This window comes from Branchiostoma belcheri, unplaced genomic scaffold, assembly GCF_001625305.1.
Source record: "Branchiostoma belcheri isolate BF01 breed outbred unplaced genomic scaffold, Haploidv18h27 scaffold53, whole genome shotgun sequence".
NCBI classification, from domain to species: Eukaryota; Metazoa; Chordata; class Leptocardii; order Amphioxiformes; family Branchiostomatidae; genus Branchiostoma; species Branchiostoma belcheri.
The window spans coordinates 2,014,793-2,038,005 of NW_017804165.1; the positions used below are offsets into that span (position 1 = coordinate 2,014,793).

General features: G+C 40.8%; 2 protein-coding genes across 3 annotated transcripts; one reads left to right on the top strand and one right to left on the bottom strand.

The window, feature by feature from the left end:
- Positions 1 to 518: 518 nt before the first annotated feature.
- Positions 519 to 11,569, bottom strand: LOC109480890 (tyrosine-protein kinase fyna-like). The gene is given in 12 exon segments (XM_019783224.1): positions 519 to 3,343; positions 5,435 to 5,566; positions 5,755 to 5,908; positions 6,254 to 6,513; positions 6,862 to 7,026; positions 7,353 to 7,451; positions 7,454 to 7,501; positions 7,701 to 7,804; positions 7,962 to 8,060; positions 8,398 to 8,494; positions 8,744 to 9,002; positions 11,387 to 11,569. Coding segments are annotated over 11 exon segments (1,605 nt in total). The 5' UTR covers positions 8,982 to 9,002; positions 11,387 to 11,569; the 3' UTR covers positions 519 to 3,134.
- A 1,374-nt stretch (positions 11,570 to 12,943) lies between these two features.
- On the top strand, positions 12,944 to 22,506 carry LOC109480889 (histone deacetylase 1-like). 2 transcript variants are annotated; one of them, XM_019783223.1, is made up of 16 exons: positions 12,944 to 13,057; positions 14,118 to 14,230; positions 14,362 to 14,479; positions 14,679 to 14,753; positions 14,960 to 15,098; positions 15,358 to 15,499; positions 16,537 to 16,629; positions 18,358 to 18,466; positions 18,631 to 18,771; positions 19,198 to 19,306; positions 19,473 to 19,531; positions 19,797 to 19,868; positions 20,261 to 20,410; positions 20,593 to 20,680; positions 20,803 to 20,888; positions 21,067 to 22,506. In XM_019783223.1, exons 1-16 carry the CDS (start codon positions 13,006 to 13,008, stop codon positions 21,186 to 21,188), a joined length of 1,668 nt encoding a protein of 555 aa, XP_019638782.1. In that variant the 5' UTR covers positions 12,944 to 13,005; the 3' UTR covers positions 21,189 to 22,506. The 2 variants fall into 2 exon arrangements, with proteins under 2 accessions (XP_019638782.1, XP_019638781.1); XM_019783222.1 differs by lacking the exon at positions 16,537 to 16,629 and adding an exon at positions 16,701 to 16,793.
- Positions 22,507 to 23,213: the final 707 nt, after the last annotated feature.

Sequence of the window (23,213 nt, forward strand, 5' to 3'; positions counted from 1 at the left end):
TAGTTGTTACTGTAGTTCTTTAATAAAAGACATTGAACAAGGCTACCCAGTAAATGTTGAATCTGTACAACAGACACTGTTGCTTATGCGCACTTGAATAAATCTGTTGGGCATAAATGTGTTTTAGAGTACTGGTAGTTATTTTCTTTCTTCAGTCACAGCATGCATGTGCAGACTCATCTTTATGTTGTTCCAATGAATCCGTCAGTGTCATGCAACTGTTTCTTATGTACTGGGGTAATGTAACTTTTAAGTTGCTACTTTCCTCAATACTACACAATGCCACAGTGATCTTTGCTGAGGAATAGGAAAAGAGGCTGGTGATGGCCATGGTGCTGATCACATAATCTAGGTCCTGGCTGTAGTTCTATAGCAACATGCTAGGTGGCACTGGTGAATTGTTGTCACGGCCTACAAACACACACATACACAAATGAAACAAACAAGACAGCAGTTAACTGTGTGGTGTAAGGTGTGGACAGGGGCAACAGTCAATCAACAAATCAGACTTCACTTCTTTTTTTTTATTGTTAGAAAAGTCCAGTTCAGTTACATGTTTGACCTTACTACCATTATCTGAGGTGTATAACTCTTTCTTCCCTTTGTGGTATCTGTATACTGTCTGTAAGAGCCTCAATGATGTACATGTGATTTTAAATGATTCATTAACTATTATAAATTATCAGTTTAATCCACTAGTATTGTATCTGTTTGCTCCACGTTGTTATTAAGAAACCCTGTCAGCACCAAAAACATTGCAATGTTCCCGCATCTCTTACTCCTCCATATCCACCTCTTGACATGCATATGTGATCAAATACCGTGTATGTTTCTCAAAGAAGAAAACAGACAAATATCCAGTCTTACACTACCAAATATTATACCTACATGTACAGTCAGTTCTCTTCTAACCTCATGACAGTTAGGACTATATACAGTGAAGTTACAAAGCTTTACTTTAGTCTAGTTTTAGACAAATAGAAAATGTTCCCTATCAAGTGTGAGGACTAGCTACTAAATCGGAGAAATATATCACTGTGTTCGGTATGATCCATGAACGGTTTAGTTCACAAGGCATTGTTAACTAAGTTACCTAATGTCGAAACTATGTACACAATGTACCTGGGTACAAGTTGAAACAACATGGTATGAAAACACCTGACAGAGAAAGACATAACATAACGGCATGCGAACATATTACAACTCACCATAAGAGCACAGGCAACTAGATGTAAAGTTACAAGTATAAGCTACCAGTATATAAGAACTTCATGAGGTGTAGTCCATTGATGTATCAATTGAAGTCTAAGATTTAAACAGTAAGCAAGAAGCACATTTGAGCCAAACATACTAATTATACCTTTCGTTTGCATCAAAGTTCTTACATCAAAGCTGTGGAGTGACTTTACATTGCCTATACATGTACAAGCATCCTTCTAGCAGAGACTCCCAGTGCAAATGCTGACATAGAGATAAACAATGTTTTTACAAATCTCAGAAACTCTTCAAAGGGAGGCAATAATTTAATTCACAGTTAGTTTTGATTAGATTGGTGACTGAACTGAAAAGGTTTTGAGTAGTCTACCTGAAACTTACACTATGATGACAATAACTCTAGGTTATGACATTTCCCAAATGTTACTCTTGGCTGGGTTCTTGGGTGCTCAGGCTGAAGTATCACAACAAAATCTTACTAAGATCTTCAATCTTACTGAGATCTTCGTGCATAACACAAGCAGACGTCCTAAAACCTACTGCACCTTACTTGAAAGGAACACTTAATCTACATAGAGCATAGAAAGCCACTGAATGTATGCCGAGCTGAGTTCCACATGGGCACAAACATTTCCACACAACAATTTCAACAAAACTGGCCATGCACGAATCTCATTTATCAATTACCTCATCAATTACTAAGTGACTTGTAATAAACTCCTATTGGTAAATATGTGCCAGATTTTAAAGACTATCTAGTCTGCTCCCTGTCGTTTCGATTTGTTAGAAAATTGCTAGCTATACATGTAACATATACTAGTCTTCTATACTAGAAGTTGTGCTAGGTCTGAGTCTCATCATTACAAAGAATGCTAACTAATTCACTGTGTGTTTTTTTCTATACTGCTGTTCTTCGACCCCTTGCACATTCCTAAAACAATGTACCTCTTGAGACAAACAATCAAAATACACAGTCTCCCTTTCAGTTGTAAGAAAATATGCCTTTTCCTGCACAATCGTATACCAGTAAAAATACAAGTACAACTGTACTGCATTGCACAAAATTTCCTTCTTGTCGTCCACATTTGAGAAACACTGGTAAGATAAACCCCATAACAACTTCTCAGAGATTAATTTGCACAGTCCAAAGGCCTGTTCTTTGCAACACTAAGTAGACAATTAATTTTACCCTAATGATTTAGCATGAAAGCTGTGTTTCTGGTGCAATTAATAATGTTGACCAATGATAAGACCAGGAACCTACACATTTGAGTACTACAACATGTTGGCATGACAAGTAACATTGTGTTGAAATGAATAACTTAGTAAAGTCTGCTGCCTAGTGATGACTACACTACTACATACAGTAAGCAATAAACATACTAAAGACAAGGTGATGGCATTTTCAGTTTGACTCACCAAATGAGTTTGTCCACACGATTCAAGACAAAATATACATGCAACAGTAAATGTACATACAAAGGACACAGATACACAAGACCCTTTTTCCCTGTTAGTACTGTACCAGAAAGCAAACTGATGTGAAGGATTAAAGGCAACAATCTGGTCAGAACAAGTATCAACTCCTTCCCAACACTGAGATCGGCCGCCACCACTAAATCCAGTTCAGACAAAGTCTATCTGAAGTTCACCTTGCAACTATCTAAAGTACTGTGTGCCAGTATACCCAAGTACATATCGCCATCAGTAGATGGGATATATGTCTGTACAAAACCCCCTCACATTTTGCTTGTCCTTTCCGCACTATAGCAGTTGCTAATGTTGAAGTACAAAGTTAAACAGGTGCTAGCAAAGTGGTCTAAAGGGGCGTAACAAGGACTTAAGCCAACACCCCAGTCAGAAGACCCTGTCCAAATCCAGCAACCTTGCCACACAGAGAGTGTGTCTCACACCCGGGTCTAGATTGCGTCCGGCTCTCTGTAGTTGGGCTCCGTCGCTGTGAAGTAGTCGTCTAAGAAGTTGTGGAGATACTCGAAGGTTGGGCGTGTCTCCTCGTCGCGGGCCCAAGTCTGCAACATGAGGTTGTAGAGCGAGTCTGGACACCCCTGGGGCTGGGGCATCCGGTACCCCCGCTCCACCTGGTCCAACACCTCCCTGTTCATCATCCCTGCAGGACAACACAAGAACCGTCAGGATCAACACAACACAAGTAGTGAGGGTTTTACACTGTAGCAAACAAATCTATGAACTACAGTTTTTATGCTTTTTTAGCATAGTTTCATAGACCTGATCTTCCTGTAAAAGCTGAACAGTGAGGGATGTGATATTGTGATATATGGTGGACCAAAACCACTTTAAAGTTAGAGCAACTAAATGGCACAAAGGAAGAGACATGTTACATAAATACAAAGCAAACCAGTGTACAGTGTACAATAGGGACACAATTAGCTGAAAGTGTGTCGCCTACACACTGATCTAGTAGTAGATTGGTTTATTATTGTTGCTTCACAACAAACATTTACAGTCTCGCAGTGTAAGTAGTAACTCGCACTGAATTGATACTAGGTTGGGATACATAATTATGTGCACAAAGAATGAAGCGTGTCGTGAGCTTTGTGATGGGCTCATCTCCATTGTGAGATCTACAAATATTTAAGTTTATAAACACATGTACAAGTCATTATGGAAATGGGAGAGCTTCCCACATATCCATTTCCCCTCAAATTTCCAGTGACTTTATTTGGGGAACAACATGTTTCCATCATCCTGCAAAACAAATGCTTCCATTTAGGGATTTATATACTTTATCATTTTTGCAAACTTCTATTTAGCTCTGGGAGCCCACTGCTAAACTAGCCTGGGTACCATCCCCAGTAGTATATTCGCAAACTCTATAACTGGGTCTGGACTTGCACACATATGTAGCGTCTGGAGTCTAAATATTCGTTCAGATTTTGAACGAGCGCGCTGATTGGTCCTACTCGTCTAAGCCCTTTTTTGGGTGTGTACATATTAGGTAAGGGCTGTTCGGATGTCCGAACGGCGACGTTAGCGTCCGTTCGAACGTCCGAACGCCTTATCATCAACATGTCCGACGGCGAACCGAACGCTAAAGCGCACATGATATAGCCGTAGTCAGTCTTTCCGTGATAAATCATCAACATGGCTAACGCACAAGCCGCTCAGCTCACGGAGGTTGATGTTGACCTTGCAATCACGTCCGTTTTGGACGATTTAGACGGAATATCGTTGCTCAAAAATGAGCAAAAAGATGCATTGAATAATTTTGTTCGTGATGTTTTGGGCGTCCTACCGGTAAAAAAAGAACGCACCGAGAAAAGGAACACTCGCGCAAAGATCTGTGTTTACAAAACAACAAACATCACTTGAATAATGCAGGTGCGCCATTGGCCGTCGCCTCTGAGGCTCAGCCAATCAAATGAAGCCCCGCTGCTCGGGCTAGCTCATTACGTGACGTCATGACCAATCGTTTTATATGTGTGCAAGTCCAGACCCAGTTATAGAGTTTGCGAATATACTACTGGGGATGGTACCCAGGCTACTGCTAAACAGCTGTTCCAGGAGAAGAACATTTGTTGTTTAGCATTCACAAGGGGGGAAAATAGTCAAGTTTTAATAAGTCTTAGGGCTACAGTCTTCAGAAAGATAGAGGTGACATCATCATGCAAGTAGTGCCTGTGACAGCCCATCATCTGCTGACATGTAGCCATGGCAACCACAACCACCAGCAGCCACCGGGACAGAAACATGACATGAACACATGGTACCTGCACCTAGATGGCCTCAGGCTCTTTGTAGTTTGGCTCTGTGGCAGTGAAATAGTCATCTAGAAAAGACCCTATGTATTCAAACGTGGGTCTCTCTTCTGGGTCCCTGTGCCAACACTGCTGCATCAACTCGAAGAGCGAGTCCGGACAGTCTCTGATCTGAGGCATGCGGTACCCCCTGGACACTTCCTCTATAACCTCCTTGTTGCTCATGCCTAAAAATAAACACCTTCATATACAATCTAATACTCAGTACAGCAAGCCACCACCCAACCAGTCAATCGAAAATATCATGATACATGTACTTACCTCTCCACCTCAAATAAAGCATGCATTTTTTGTTCTTCTCTTTTAAATTGCACGGTAAAACATGATGAGGTTCCTAATGTTTCCACTTTATCCAGATAGTGCAAGTGCTCTTTGCTATGAGGTATTACTAGTAAGTAGTAGTCCCTACAGCAGGACCTTACCAGGGTATGGGATCTTGCCATGAGTCACCAGTTCTGTCAGGAGGATCCCGAAGGACCAGACATCAGACTTGATGGTGAACTTGCCGTAAAGCGCTGCCTCTGGAGCCGTCCATTTGATGGGAAACTTGGCACCTGTAGGGGGAACATCATACAAGAGCTGATCAATACTAGCCAACAGCACTGCTTAGTTCTCACACAAAACAAAAAGCTTGACAGTAAGCTTTATGGTACCTTCTACAAGCAGGTAAGGGGAGAAAACCTCTTTTCTTTTATGTCCACTAAAAAAAAAGAAAATAGAAAGTTTTCAGGGAAACACTCACCTTGTTGTGCCTTGTACAGGTCATCTTCTATGAGTCTGGCTAAGCCAAAGTCTGCTATTTTGCAGTTATTGTCGTCCCCTACAAGTACATTGGCTGCTCGCAGGTCTCGATGCACGTACTTCATTCTCTCAATATAGGCCATGCCAAATGCAATCTGTTGGGGGGAAAACAGTAGTTGATGAGGAAAAGTATGAGAGAAGGTGATAAAATTGTATGTTTGAAATACCATATAGCCATTTCTTTTGACACAATTTTTCTGTAGTATGTGAGGAAAATCAATGTGGTATACCAACTTGGATATGGTCAAGAGTGACTTTCTGATAACTGGACAGTAACAACAGTTCCTGAAGTATGGTAAGTCTATTCTACACTACAATCCAAGGCAAATTTAAATAGTTTACTAGCAATGGTGCTCTTAACATGTCTTAATTCAATTGAAGATCTTTCTAACCATCCCCCTTTATCAGTAACAAGCGATAGGGTAAGACAAGCCTCCCACCTGAGCCCCCATGTCCACCAGTTCTTTTAGCCCGGCCTTCTGGCCATCCCCCTTGACAATATAGTCCAGCAGACTGCCATTGCACATGTACTCTGTGATGATGTAGATGGGCTCCCTGTCGGTGCAGACAGCGTACAGGGCCACCAGCTTCTCGTGGCGCAGTTTCTTCATGATGGTGGCCTCCTCCAGGAAGGCTTGAGGAGACATGGAGCCTGACCTCAGGGTCTTCACAGCCACCTTGGTGCTGTGGTTCCACACGGCTGGGGAGGAAACAGTAAACAAGGCGTCATGATAAGGACATCACACAACTTCACATGTCACTGAGCTATTACTGATATTCCTCCATAGCAGTTCCCAACCAGTGTCTTGATATTGGCATCTTTTGCTACCAATGTGGGTTGTCAACAAATACACACATGTACAATGTAGTGCATGGTCACCAAAAAAAAAAAACAGCTATATCAAAATGGTGAATATATCAAAATGATGATTTGAGAAACATGTACATCTACACCAACTGTCTGCAACAATAACAATAAAATCAAATAATTTCTCAATCAAACAATATTGTCACAAAAACATTACTATACAAAGAACAAATAACTTACCCAACCAGACTTCCCCAAAGTTGCCCTGGCCCAGCTTTTCCTTCAGCGAGATGGACTCCCTGTCTATCTCCCAGGCATCCTTGGTGTGGTGGGAGAGATCCCTGGTCAGGGGCATGGACTTGGAGCAGGGCTTCACCAGCTGATAGGCCAGGCCACCTGACGTCTCTGTACATTAACACATGGAATCATCTGATGAAGGTGGGATCAATGGACAGCTACTATAAAGCATCTATAACACGGCTTCATACTTTAATTTGGTGTAAAAGGGTAGTTCAAATTACTTTGTGGCTCAAGTTATGATAACATGTACCCAGACAGCTACATGTACCTTAAAGTTTGCTTACCAGTGATGGGTCCCACATCTCCTCACAACTTCACAGGCTGATGTCAAACTAAACCTAGGCCTACAGCCATGGAACTAACTCCAAAACCTACTAACAGATCGAGATAACATTTTGCATTGTTCGTAACAGGTCTTGATCCTGACCAACCTGAATAGTGTTGTACGAGTTCCTGCAGGGTTTTGAACTGCGTTCTGCTGGCGATGTAGTAACCTCCACTGTCCAGGTTCCTGATCCTGTAGTGCTTGACTTGTCACCCTTTGTCTCATCCCAGTCCCTCACTGACAGGGAGAAGCCACCTGTAGTCAACACACACACTGGTTATGTAGCACACTGTCTTACCATGCACTGAGTTCCAACCTGATTGGACCTCATCAATGCTCCATGTGTACATGGATTACAACAATCTGCATATTCTGTGCATTCTTGACATCAGTTTCATAACAAAGAGTTTGTTGCACATTAATAAAAGAACAGCCAATGACACTGGCAATTTACCTGCAGTTGTCTCACTCTCCCGTATTAGGAACGTCCCCCTAACGTTGCCTGGTGCCAGCAACAGCTTCTCTGCATCTTTCCGTGCAATCTTTCCAAAGTACCAACTGAAATGATAAAAAAAGAAAAAAGATCGCACAAGACATCAAGATATTTACTTATACATTATACACTCAAAATTAATGCTAGTTAAGCTGTTACTGATGAACAACCCACGTGAAGTAAAAAAAAAAAGAATCATTTATGTAAGAGTAAATCTCTTACTCTTCTGCATTGATGCTGGACACAGGTGCAACATAGTTGCTGGGAATGTAGCCTGTCTGTGATGTAGTTAGTGACCTGGCCTCCCACCAGTCCCCATCTCTGTAGGCGCAAATGATCAATAGTTAACAAACATATGGTTACAAATATTGTCTAAATGGTAAATATCTGTCCGTGACCTGGGATGTACATTGTAATGTGATGAACAGAAACTTACAGGTTGTCTCATGGTCTTTTTTAAACCTGGGCCTTCCAGTAACTGCCGTCTATCAGCTTACTTTCAACAAACTGATATTTTTTAGGGTACTGGCACTTAATGATAAGACCTTGATTGGTCATTAGGACACACAAATACAGTACATGCAAAATCTTCTGCACACATCTCCAGATAATGCTAAATCCAGTAGACAAAGAACACGGTTTCCACCAAATTACTTACTGGTTGTTGATGATTTGAAGCTGTTCTCCCTTTTTAAAGCTCAGGTCATCTTCGGTCCTTGCCGCATAATCATACAAGGCCACAAATATGGTCACTCCTGTGAAATAAGACGTGACTGTTAGTTACAGTTCAGATACATAACTGAAGGACAGGATTATGCCTTTATCACGTTGTAAAGATATAGAATCTTAAAGGGTCTAGTACATGTATTAATAACTTATCCTCTCTCTAGCCAATTTCAAGACATTCAGCTTGCCTCTGCGAGGTTTTCCTATGTATATCATATGTAACAACCAACACAGATGAATAGCCAATATGATAGCCCAGCGAGCAGTACAGTACTGACCTTGACTTGAGATGTTGGAAGAGCTGGGTGCTGTGCTGCCAAAGGACGGAATGTGGACCCCCCCTGCTGGTGAGTTGAAGTTGGGGATGGCTGCCGGGGGGAGGGAGAACCTGTCGTTCTCAGTGGGAGACTGTGTGTATCTGGTGGCATTGTTTGCAGACGCGTCCAGGACAGTCTCATCTTTAGCCTGGTACTTCAGTTTAGGATCATTGCTCTCAGAGCTCTGCACACACCCCATGGCTGCTAACTACTGCATGTCCTATTAAAATACATGAAAGTCACAACAATGAAGAATTATCATCTTCAGACTTCAGCTTCTACTACACTCTAGCCAGAGAAACAAGAGTGATATGTACAGTTTGCACAAACCAGGAGGCAAGGAACAATGAAAGGTAGAGAAAACGAAGGTAATCACTGGCTTTTAGTAGCCATAATTGGTATAATTAGCTGTATCATGAATTTGTATTTATCTTACACCTAGACTGGCAAGTCAACTAGTATGACACTACGGTATAGCCCATGAATTGAGCCCTCCTTAATCAAAGAATAGTAGGTCTTGCGACAGAGGAGTACATATATATACAAATAATAACCCTACATTTCAGGCTAATCTAATGTTATCAGACGATTCTTTGGTCTGTTGCTAGTAATAAGCAAAAATTAATAAGTAAAAATTGCTGTAATTTCAACAGAAAACTATATGTAACATATAGTTTTCTGGTGTATAATTTTGTATGAGATGACACACAGTTTCGACACAATCTGCCACCTGACCCAACCCTGGCAGTGACTGTGGAGCAGCTTGTTCCAGCTGGCCTGAGGCAGACGACCTGAGCATTTGCAAGGTTGTAGAGATCAGATAACAGCAAAGGCCATACGTCAGGGCCATACGTCTACATAATGTGGAAGTCAACATCAAGTTTTAGCAATATACTGCCAATAGAAACACCTATCAAATCACTGCCATTTTATGTGTACATTGTACCTGATAAGGAATGCATGCACAAAATTGACTACACATCTGACTAATACCGATTTTATGCATGTGTTCCTTGCATGCTTAAGTTTTTCACAGAAAATCTGAGTGTGAGAGTGGCCACACTAATTACTTTCAGATAACACAGGATGCAATGGTTTTCAAGTGTGCATTGTCACTTCCTGTATGTAGGCTTGGTTGTTGGACTGTGCAAGAGCTAAAGCAGAAAATACTGTGAACAACATTAGAAAAAATGTGATATAAAACCCCTTTACCCACCAGTTGGCAAATAATTGACCCATACATAATATTACAGATACCAACATGTTTATTTTACTTAGCACACCTGTCCTGTACAGATTAAAACTAAAATTCCTGGCTTCAGTAAAAAAACTGCTGGTCATAAATAATGCCATCAGAAAAACAGTTAATTATGCATGGATGAAATGACATACAATGTACCAGCAAGTCATTAAAAGGAAAGAGCATGTTACAATAGTTGTTGTGTCATGCTGATTTCAAACAACAATTACCCACATTGACCTCCATATACATATAAATAGTACATGCTGTATGGGCATGATAAAATCTGAGTCACATGAAAGGAGGCATGTGCCTGTTAGAGGAGGAAATTATTTCTTATCCTCTTGGCAGCATCGAGAGACTAGACTGACAAGACAAATTGCCAGACATTCCATGGAGGCCTGATAAGCATGGCCCCTTCTTTCTAATGAGTACCCTGTCACATTTACAACATCTCCTTTTCGGGCCCCATCTCTCATCAACTACTCTATTTGTATGGGGATATTAGTACTAGTATGTACTAGTATGTACAGTGCAAGTTGCACAGCTGCAGATTGTAATGGGGATTTCCCAATGATTCTATCATGTTCTGATGGCCTTCACTGCCAAGTTCTGTGTGGCACCACCTCTAGTATTGACTCCACTTTTGTCTGGGACATGTAACATTAATATCTTATATCAAGGACACATTTATTCCTATTTGTGGGATGCTGAATTCATCAAAAGGCAAAGCTCTTCCTCCTGATGACCTGACAGACAGGCATGACCTCAGCCTTTTTGTTCCAGGCCCTCACAACAAACCTACACAAGAAAACAACAGATAAAGGGCCAGGCCACCCATGTGCACCAGGGGGTCCTGTGGGTCATGTTTGGGGGCTGTCCTGGGCAGGGGCAAAAACAGGATGATTTCTATGACTGATAAGACCCTGGGGTTTTTACATCATACTTAAGAAAAGATGTTAGAACTAATAGATTTTCATATCTATCTAAGCACATTCTGTGCCCATTCATACAGATACATTTGTATTACGACATGACTCGTACACATGTGTAGGGCTGGGTCTGTCCCTTTGTGACTCATCCATATTTTATGAGACTTGAACCAAAATCTAAGGAGACTTGCGACATGATATTGACCATCATTTACGATCTACAGCAGATAACGGTTGCCCACAAAGTTGTACATTCCCGGTAGATAATATGAAAGTCGCAGTCCGGTCCGGACCGTCCAAATCCGGCAACAACAGTGGCCCAGTTTGAAGTCTGACAACTGGCCGGAAGTCCCTCCCAAAGGCAGACCCTTTCATCCCCCACCAAATTCTCGCTATATACGTTACAATCCAGTCATGAGAACTGTCATATACCTTACTCTACGTGCAGAACATTGTCCTCTCCAGAGTGGCGCCACGTAGGGAAGTTTCAGTCCTTGGACGGGAACGCTGTTCTTCTATGTTACTGCTTGCCGATACTTCTTACTTACAATGCGACGGCCATATTTCCTGTCACAACAGAGCGGAAGTTAACGGGCGCACCTAGCGGCGCAAACCCCTGAACTGCACCCATTGTTTGCTGCTTAGCATAACGTTGCATTATTTCATACATTCAAGGTACACACGGTCAAAATTAGTATAACAAGTGGGTTTTAAAATTTACTTATAATGCAGTTCATCAGCTGACTCTCGTATTCTGCAAATAACGTGAAAGTGAAAGTACGAAATATACCGGAAGTGTCTCCTTCAGACAGGAAGTATATTAGGTAATACTCAACTAAAAAAAAAATGGGGGAGCTCAATTCCATTTTTCTACGTATTCAATGACCAAATTTGTGATTTAATTTTAGTATCTTATTTAATAGCGACAGAATAAACGAGTTCATAAGAATGATAGCCATTATTATATATGAATATGGTTAATAACATCGTATCAAAACAGCCGTCACCTATTTTTCATATGGTATAATCCATTTTAAGCACAACCTGATGGGGAGCCAAGTTTTCTGAAGATGAACCGAATGAACCTTCCAGGAAATTTTTATCAAAGCTCAAATCTTACCAAAGTGAATGGAACATGTTTGATTGAATGTTTGCCTCTTGAGCAAATCGATTTGAACACTGTAGTTTGGGGAAACTGGAAAGCCAAAACCTTCTTGGAGGTCCTTGTATAATCAGGGCAAGGATGTTGCACTCCTGCAACCACCTCATGATGGAGATTGATTTTCTTGAGTCCTGGCATTTTCTGATAGATGATGACAAAAAGAAATTGTCTCTAAATACCAATAGCGGAATGTTAATATGTTGTTCGATTCTGTGATGGGGCTTCACGGTCATCTGAGCAGTTTCCTAGTATCCTAATTTTACCTCCAATGGCCTCAGTCAATGCATTGACAGGATGATGTTCAGCTTGTAATACACTAGATTGGAACATGATGGATTAGGGATGTTATTAAGAAAAACTCACACTAACTCACTCAAGATCCAGTTTATCGTCCGTTGTTCCTCGCCTTCCAACGGTTAGATGTGCTTGCACTGCATACCAGTAAAATGTTATAAATTTAAACTATTGAAATTATTTGGAGACAAAATTCAAACCCATAAACAAATGGAAACTTTTATTCCTCATTTACATAAACTTTTCCCCAAACATGAGGGTCAAACAGCCATTTTCCGTGCTTATGTGCGATCACTCATTCAATCACTCACTCATTCACTCACTCAGTTTTTCTTCCCTCCAGAAAGGAAGCTGGGCGAGCCATCGCATTTATTTAGGGTAATATAGAAAATAAATATTTTTAATATTATCTTGAATGAACTAGAAGGAACAAAAATTTAACTGGAATAAATTTTTATATGTATCTTTTACATATTTTCTACCAAAAATCGTCTCTACAAAGCTATTTTTCCAAACAGAACAGAGATTCTTGGACTCTTCCCCACCCCGCCATTTCTTGGTACACTCCGAGTTGATTGTTAGTTGAGGCGGCAGCATGGCGTACACACAACCGGCAGGAAAGCGGAAAATCTGCTACTACTACGACGGTAAGTCGTGCATTCCCGACTAAGTCACACCCAGGGATTGATATTTACATTCTAGAGAACACTTTTAGCAGAGTTACGGAGAACTGGGTCGCGTGGATGATTTTTTTGGCGCAGTTTTGCCGGGGCTGCAGAAAGGGCTTGCAACGCTCCACCGCCGGGCGGCGCGCCTGCCAGACGGAACAACAAAGGACTCAAATTCGTGTTCGCCTGGCTCTCCGTTGGACAAGTCTACCCAACATTTACTGTTTAGTTCTGATCAAATAAGTCTCCAAGTCCATCTGGACAATTCAGAAGTTGTTTTAGCCGTCTGTGGATCAGAATAAACAAATTGTTGTTGATTTTCCCGCTCAAAGTAGTTGATTTGATTCTGGCGTAGTTCTGGTTGTGGTAAAGGTGTTGGGGAGGGGTGTCAGATGGCTTATGTGATCATGCTAGGAAATTTTATGGCCCCAACAGAAATGATTGACACAGGAAAACAGGCAACATACGCTTTGTCACATATAATAGTATAAACTCTAAAAACATAAAATTCAGATTGACCCCACAAACAGCAATTTTCGCCCTCATTATGAAGTTTTTATTATTAAGAATTTTCAGACAAATTATAATATTGTTCTCCAAACTCTGGAACCAAGGTAATTGAACCTATACTATCCCTCTCTCGCCCTCAGTAATACTACTAAGGCTATGTATATCATCATCATAGCTTGTCGCTATTTCTCTCAGCAAAAGTCCGAGCAGCTTCACTGGCCTCCTGGAGGTCTGAGTCTGTGCAGGTCGGCGAGAGTCTGCAGTTTCTCATCAGGTGTTGTAGGGTTTGGGGGTCCTCGCCACAGCTGCAGGCTGCACTGTTTGACTTCCCCCACCGTAGCAGGTTGTCAGCTGTCCTTGCAACCTTCGCCCTTGCCCGGTTCAGGGCGACCCAAGACCTTCTACGCTTCAACACTGAAGGCCTATCAGCGGCAAAGAAAGAAAGGCTATGTATATGATAAGGTATATTGCAACTTCTTCAAGTTCATGTGAACTGAGATGTCATTTCCTGTTACTTTCACACCATCAGGTGACATTGGCAACTACTACTATGGCCAGGGTCACCCCATGAAGCCTCATCGAATCCGCATGACCCACAACCTGTTACTCAACTATGGGCTCTATCGAAAGATGGAAATCTACGTAAGTATACTATTCAATTGCCTAAATCTGAAGTATTTTAAAGTATTTCAGTTGAACTAAGTCATGTAAGATCATGTAAGTGGCTGGTTGATATATCAAATTAATACTCATTTTGTCCAACTTGTTCACAGCGTCCTCACAAGGCCTCCTTTGAAGAGATGACCAAGTACCACAGTGATGACTACATCAAGTTTCTCCGCTCCATCCGACCTGACAACATGTCAGAGTACAGCAAACAGATGCAGAGATGTGAGCATTTTTTTAACCTACATGTATTAGGACTGTACTGATGACAGTAAAGAGTGTAAATATGTGCATGGTGATGGTACAGTTTCATTGTGTGTTGTTCATGTCATATCATACACTAGTATTAGTGTTTTTAGCAAATTTTTCTGCTTATCTGTGAATGAAATGCTGTTACTGAGGTCCTTTTCCCCCCACGCTCCAGTCAATGTTGGGGAGGACTGCCCTGTGTTTGATGGGCTGTATGAGTTCTGCCAACTGTCTACTGGAGGATCTGTTGGTAAGTCTTAGTCATTTGTGTGTATTTTTCTTGTTCATTCTTCATAGTCACAGCCTTTACTAGTACACAAAACTATTTAGTTCTAATCAGTATAGGTCTGAAAATGTGTAACCAAACAAGTTGCACTTTTAGAACAAAGTTTCTTACATAAAGTAAAAAAAAATACTTTGCTATTATGGATTCTAATGCACATTCTCTGTTGCTAGCTGGTGCAGTTAAGTTGAACAAGCAGCAGGCTGATATAGCAGTCAACTGGGCTGGAGGTCTTCACCACGCCAAGAAGTCTGAGGCCTCGGGATTCTGCTATGTCAACGACATTGTTCTGGCCATCCTTGAACTGCTAAAGTAAGAAAACCAATTTGAAGTATTCAGTACTACTCATTAAAGAACTGTGAAATTTGCAATGAAGAATCTTGATAATAAAGTAACAAACTACTTGTCTTCATACTTCAAGGGAAAGCGCTCTGGCAAGACTTGCCAAAAGATGTGCCTCTAGATTGTAGTACCTATTCTCAAAACTGTTTTATAACTGTCTGCGTTAGATGGTAAGTCAGGAGGATGAAGGAATAGCTCTCTGTAACATTGGTTCTGATCTCCTCACCAGGTACCACCAGCGAGTTCTCTATGTAGACATTGACATCCACCACGGTGATGGTGTTGAGGAGGCCTTCTACACGACGGACCGCGTCATGACTGTGTCCTTCCACAAGTATGGGGAGTACTTCCCAGGAACTGGTGATCTGAGGGTACAGCACAACATTCCCACCTGCCTCTGCCCTAATCTTGACTATTAGAAATTACCTATATTGTCCTCAGTCGTCTCAAAGAACAGAGCCTTTGTTCAGGCTTATTTGTTCTTAAAGTTTGTCGTGATAAAATGTTGTTAACTTGTTAGGCTAAATATTATGGGCTGGTAAGTCCTTGTTTGCCTTGTCAACAATGAGTATACAATGTAAAAGTTACATCAAGTATGTCCACCTGTCATGAATCGGTAGTATCATTTTTCTTGTTTATGTTAACCCTTGTCCTGCGGGGCCCATATATATATGGGTTGTACATACAGTACCATCTATATAGTGCCCTGTATATGTGCGATTTGGGGGTGTTTCTCGTGCAACGCATCACACCGCAGCGAAACGCAACGAATACGGAAGTAACTACGCCGCCGCAGGGCATAAAAAATCAAGGGTCTGTAACCTGATTAAGACATGAAATTATTTGAAAATATTGTGTAAAAATTGCCAGCAGGACAAGGGTTAATGTTCTTACTCTGGGAACTCAACAACAGTGGCATCAGGCATAGCTAGACTTGTAAATCTGAAACCAATTCTGGATGCGCAATATTTAGGGAAGGTGGTAGATTTACATTTCACTAGTGCTACCGCGCATTTGAACGTGACATACTGTACAAGAGCATACTAAAGGTATTGCATGCTCACAAAGCCATGTCTTGGATGGTTCGTGTTTGTCTCTCAATTTTCTACATATGGAAGACATTGTGCTGACCAAAACCAAAGATGTATTCAGCACATTTTACATCTTATAAAAGATTAGGAAATTTCCATTAGTTATTAAGTCATCCTATCATGACTATATACAAAACTATGTTAGTGTTGCATGCAAAAGTAAGGGACAAACAAAATTTTCCATGATATTGGCATTTCGTCATGTATCAGTCCCTTCGGAACTACATATACATCGTACACAAATTGTAGATGGGACATAAGGCCACATAAGTGCCTCTCATGTTCTACAAGATGGGGGTTGTTTTCTGTCTTTACAGGACATTGGTGCTGGGAAGGGCAAGTACTATGCTGTCAACTTCCCCCTCCGGGAAGGCATCGATGACCAGGCATACGAAACAATCTTTGAACCAGTAAGTGCTGGTTGCTTACTGTTTTTGCAGTGGCGTTATCATACCATAACTTTGCTGTGTTTTTCTACCAGGACATTGGTGCAGGAAAGGGGAAATACTACGCCGTCAACTTTCCGCTACGAGACGGGATAGACGACGAAGCGTATGAACACATATTTGAGCCAGTAAGTTTTGAAACCACCGCGACAATCACATCTTATTAATCCTCCGCACCTTTTTCAATCACGCAGTTGGGGTGATGATTGTTAGTGTTGGGGAAGTGGAGTAATGTGTACCCAGGCCAGGATGGCTGCAGACCCACCGCATCTTGCCGTGATGTTGGTGAATCAGCATTTCCACACAGAACAGTTGTACAAGTGTGTCAAACTGATGCATTTACAATTGTCAACCTGCTGGGCACTTTATAAATATGTTATTCTCCATGTGTTAGAATTAGGTGTGTGATTTAGGATGTTTCTTTTACCTTTACATGTAGCTACAAATGTAACTCTAGTGGGCCAACAGATCTGAGAACTGTACCAATAGTTGTAGTGTTATGTGTCTCCTCTCCTAACAGGCTTTTAGCTAGGATTTTATGATGTAATTAGGATTTTATCTCACTTGATCTGCATACTGAGTATTTAAAGAAAAAACATCAGAAAGAAGATGGTACCTCTTTCTGTAACTTGTCATCCTTCCTTCCAAATGGTGTTCCCCCCTTTTACATGTCCCCTCTTAGATAGTGTGATAGGAGTGGGTAGAATTCTTCCACATGAGAGTGAATTACAGATGTATAACGTTGAACAAACGGGTAATACCCATGTAGTAAACTGCATTGACCATTCTTATGTAAACAGTAAGTGTCATGTTTCTGAAAGATACAGTACGCATACACTTAGTGAAATGGGAAAACCTTCAGCTGTATAACTGTTAACCACATCACAGGTTTTTCATGTTGTTTCATGACTAACTGTCAGGGCTTTTGCCAGCTATTAATTTGTCAGACATCCAAATTTCCCGATGTCTGAAAGGGAAGGTTATAACTTGAATCAAATTTTACGCATTTCTATTTGCAGTAGTTTGGGGCCAATGATATCAGAATAGTAAAAAAATTGTTTTGGCTACAGCTGGCAAAAATCCTGATTACTGTTGTTGATTTATATCCATTTTTTCTAACCTTTTTGACAAAATGGTAAGGATGAGTAATATTTTTGTATTTTTAATTTTATGTGTGTACTAACTGGTAGAGAAGGTAACTAACCAAGGAAAAGTCTTGTTTTACATTCAGAAAATGTTTGTGAGCATTTACATCTCCATGAGCAATTTGCAGTCTTTGGAGGGCAAATTTGGGATGAGTGCATTTTGCTGAAAAAGAAACATCTATGTCACATGTCATGTGACATGAGTATGTCACATGACATCACATTTGGAGTTTCCTGCTACTGAGTTCATGTAACCTTCCCTAATTGCCATGCTGCCTGACCTTAAGTAGTACCTTTTGATGAAACCTATGGCACAATCAGGAAATAACATGGAGATGTTCTTGCTCACCAAGGCAACTTCTGAGTCAGTCTTCTGGCTCTGATGTACACTTTAAGTCTGACAAATCATTCCACATTATGTGCTCTCCCTACCAAAGTGTCTAACTCACCACACACTTCTCTCCTCTCAACACATCCACATGGGTACCACAGGCCATAGGTCAGACTTTGCTTGAAGTGCTAAGTCGGGACCTTTTCCTTGTTGCAGGTCATGTCCAAAGTGATGGAGATGTACCAGCCCAGTGCTATAGTACTGCAGTGTGGAGCAGACTCTCTGTCAGGGGACAGGCTGGGCTGCTTCAACCTCTCACTCAAAGGTAGGATCTCAAAGTTTCTTTTTTCTTGCCTGAATCATACTGGGAGACATGATGGCCATGTTGTAAAAAATAGAAAGCAGCTGAAACAGTTCATTCCAAAGTACGTCTTGGGTGTGGAAGTTTGAATCTTTCTGAAGGTCCTCATCATGTCCACCCGTTCTCAGGTCACGGGAAGTGTGTGGAGTTCATGAAAAAGTTCAACATTCCTATCCTGATGCTGGGAGGAGGTGGCTACACCATCCGTAACGTGGCACGCTGCTGGACCTTTGAGACATCCATCGCTCTGGGCTGTGATGTCGCCAATGGTGAGGGAATACTCCTGTCATATTTGTATAAAAATAAATGTATCAATACGAGTTAGGCTTTGTCAAAGGTACTCTAAATCTTGCAATGTTTAATGTTATATTTTTTGTGAATAGAAATTAAAATGCTGCAAATGTGTTTTGTATTTCTATGGTACTACAGAATTGTTTTTAACACTGAACTACTGTTAATGATAATGTTATGTATAAGTGCTGCAAAAGTAAATGCATTTACAGTATATTCTATTTATCATAACTATTGATTTAATTGGATTCAAGAACTGTAAAGAATATTTGAAATGTTAAACACAATGAAGAACAGACAGTTTGGAGCATCTAATTTTCAAAAGTTTTGTTTTAAGCAGATTGTATTCTGTTTGTATTGTTGTGATCCACATGCTGAACAAAACTTTTGTTCTTTGTCCACAGAGCTGCCGTACAACGACTATTTTGAATACTACGGCCCAGACTTCAAATTGCACATCAGTCCGTCTAACATGACCAACCAAAACACACCAGAGTATTTGGAGAAGATCAAGTAAGGCTGATTTTTCTCTGCTCTAATTACATCAATCTGCAGTTGTGAACACTCGCAATAATTTGTGTGTGTTGTTTTTATGTGTTGTGATGATAATTGATAAAAGCAAATTTTGGCAGAAGAGTGGTCTGATTTATCAGTGTATTTTATTTTGTTCTTCCTGCAGACAGCGACTGTTTGAGAACTTGAGAATGTTGCCTCATGCACCTGGTGTGCAAATGCAAGGTAAGGACTACTTGGAAACCTTGGAAACCTTGATAAACCCAGTCTTGGTCTTGACTATTTTATCAGACAGTGCTGTCATTCACCACTTAGTCACCTCTTGATTTTAATCCTATCTTTAGATATTTCTTATGCTGTATATTCTATTCAGTGGTGTCGCTAATACAAGCATATCACTTGAGTGCACCTCTGTATTTTCCTTTGAATGTTCCAAGTTTAATTAATAGGTCATTAATAGTTTTCTTGAAATTCCATGACTTTTTCGCAGCTATTCCCGAGGATGCTATAGACCAGGAGAGTGAAAATGATGAAGAGGACGACCCAGACAAGCGTGTATCAAGTAAGTAAGATTAGTCATACATTGGACCCAACCAACAACTCATTTTTTGTTTGTACATGAAAAGGTGTACAAATTCCCATCATCGGTTTCATATGGTGCAGATTTCCTGTGCTTTGATTTTTGAGATCAACTACACATATGAACTCACAAACAGCAATGGTAGAGATGTTTTAACGTCAGATATAGGGATTTTCTTTTACACAACCAGTAGTGTCTCTCACCTTGCGTTTCAGTGTCTATCAGACACCTTTCTCAGAGCCACCAAAAAACGTAAGCAAGGTACCGGTAAGAGACACCACTTTTAGTGTAAAAGAAAATCCATATATCCTACCAACCTGATAAAACTATTTTTGGATGTAACATCATCGTGCATGTATTGAACATATTTCCAGTTCGTGCCCAGGACAAGCGCATCACCTGTGATGAGGAGTTTTCAGACAGCGAGGATGAGGGCGAAGGCGGGCGACGTGATCACCACAGCCACAAAAAACGAAAACGGTTGCAGAGGGAGGAAGACAAGAAGGAGGAAGAGAAAAAGACAGGTCTGTGTTGTTATAATGTAGAGTTAAAACTGTTGTCCTCAAATGGGGTTGTAACCATATAGCAGAGTGGATTTACTCTGGTGAACTCTTTTGTACTTGGTGCACAAAAAACTGCAATGTCTAACAGGTAGAATTGTACATGTACATAACAAGTAATAAGTTAGTGATTTGTGTCTTTTCAGAGGGTGGGAAAGACGACACAACTAAGTCAAAGGAGACCAAATCAGAGGAGGCAGCAACAGCAGCCTCACCAGGAGCACAAGATGCCAAGTAAGTGTTGCTGCATCCATGTAGCTTCTAACTGCTTTCAAACATCAACTATTGGCCAGAAGCAGATTTCACAGCTTTTACCAGTAAGCTGTAAGCAAACCTTCCTGTGTTGTGTTCCACAGGGGTGGGGCTGAGCCCAGCAGGGACCCAGAGGTGAAGATGGACACGTCTGACAGCCTGGCACCCAGCTCTGACAGCAAGGACGCAGGTCAGGCAGCTTACAGGACTATTCAGTATCTCAATCACTGATAAACATCCTCATTTGGAATTTGGCTGGTCGCAGAGAACATTTAATCATCTCCCATTCATTAAGAATTTACTAGAAAATATTTTGTCCTGGTTGGAGGGGAACAGTCACTAATGTTGTGCCACATTTTCTGCATTAGGACCTGTGAATGGCTCCAGCACAGTCAGACCTGCCCTGGGCACTCCGTCTGGATCTCCCCTGGTGGCCCCCCTGGACCCTCCTGCCTCCACCCAGCCTCAGGAAGAGAAGATGGAGCACTGATGATCAGGTTTACTACTTCTTCAGTAACTCAAAAAAAAGGAGGAAATACATTTGGCAATGTTAATCCAGGGGAGGGGGTTTTAAGTGAAGGCATTGAAAATCCAGTCTTGTCCCCCTTTGTGCTTTACTTTTGAATTCAGCCCTTCAAGGGAATGCACAAAACTACTCATAAGTTGAATAGTGGCTATATTTTTGGAATGCCTGCCCTTGTGTCCCTGTCAAATCTTTGTTTAATGCTTTGCACCCCCTCCCTTGGTAGTCCATTGACAGATGTATGATTTTGACATAGGGTCTTTACTAGTAAAGACCTGTGTGAAGAACCACTTGACCAGCTTACATCTGGGCAAAGTGATGTGGTATATAACAGATAGGATGTATGTGTATGACAGAAGCTACTTTTTCTACTTATAGTGCAGACGGGGGTATTTAAGTGTAGTTGTAGAGGACAGCCAACATGAGATGGAGCTTTTGTTGCATCTGATATTAAAGTTGTGAGGAATTTACAGCAGGCCTTTGCCCTGAGAACATTATAAGACACACCTACTGGTACATACTCCAATAAAAACTTTGACATTGTAACTCATTGCCATGCATGAAAGGTGGGTGGTGTGATGCCAACAATACATAACATGGGCTTCTTACACTCATGATTGTCTGAACATGTCCAAGTATCTGTGTTCACACTTGTAAATATTATATTCCCACTGTAGGGCTCTGTTTTTGATCAATCACCAAGAGACTCCCATTTACTAGATCTGAGATGTACTGTTAGATGACCCTTTGTTTGCATAACTAGAGCTGTTTTGTGGTACTTTACAGTGTCAGGGATCCAGCTATTTTCATCTTCCATTATATTTCTGGTTGAGGGGTATGCACGTTCTATGAAAACAAAGATTACACTTTTATGTTGTGTTCACTAAATAAAAAAAGAAAGAAAAAAAGATGACGACCTTTGTCCGTAAAACACAGATTTTTGCATAGTGAGCATTTCAATTATGCAGTACCAGTGTTAGCATACCACTGAACAAGGGATATGTCTATTTTATTATTTCTATATTGTCCTGACAATTCTGATTTCTGACAGTATCATTACAGAAATAGTTGGAATCATTTAGTGTATGGTGTAGATTTACAGAGTTCTGTACAAGTTATTGTTGCTTGTTTGGGAGAAGACCTTGCGCTGTGCCTGTAAAGAAGGCTAAAATGGAACAGAAGTACTAGTTTTGTATGTTGACCATGTCTTGTGAATGCCCTGTAACATTTAACTTGTATCTCATGTACTATGTAGTTTTAGACAATAAAGAGTTCTTATACTGGCCATGCGTCACTGTAACATGTATGTGTAAAGTTAGTGGTACACTGTGTATGATCCAAGCTATACCATATTTGTTACGAATACACAACAGAGTAAGTCAACCAACTGCTGTAAAAGCAATTATTTTGAGTGATTTATTACTAGAAAACCTAAGTACAGTTTAAACAGGGATTTGGCCATACAAATGTTCTATCTTAAAACATTACAATCAGTAGCACTGCTACTTCTTTATCTATGCAAGTCACTTGACAAAAGAACACACCAGCTTTAAAAGCACCTGGCGACAGCTTGCCACACCTTAAGCAATTTTTCACACCTGGGCTCATGTAAATTGTACCTTCTATTAGGCCTTGTCCTGCACCCTAAGACGCAAAAGTTCTCCATTAAATGGAATGGAAAATACCTTTGTGAATGACTACCACCTCAACTCCCTCCTTTTTAGTACATATGAAACCAAAACATTCTAAAGCATTAGCAGCCTGTATTACTAGTAAATTCTAACATGTTTATGCTCTTCAGCTGGAAAGACTTCTCAATGTTTTAACCTATTGCATAGTACTAAGTAATCTTTTTAGAAGGCACTGTGGTAATTTCAACAAGCAAATACACTGCTATAAAACAAAGTAGCAAATATTGGTCCAACAACAATATTCAATTTAAATGTTCAAAATCCAGTACAATCAATTGCACAAGTTTTATCATTAAAAGTG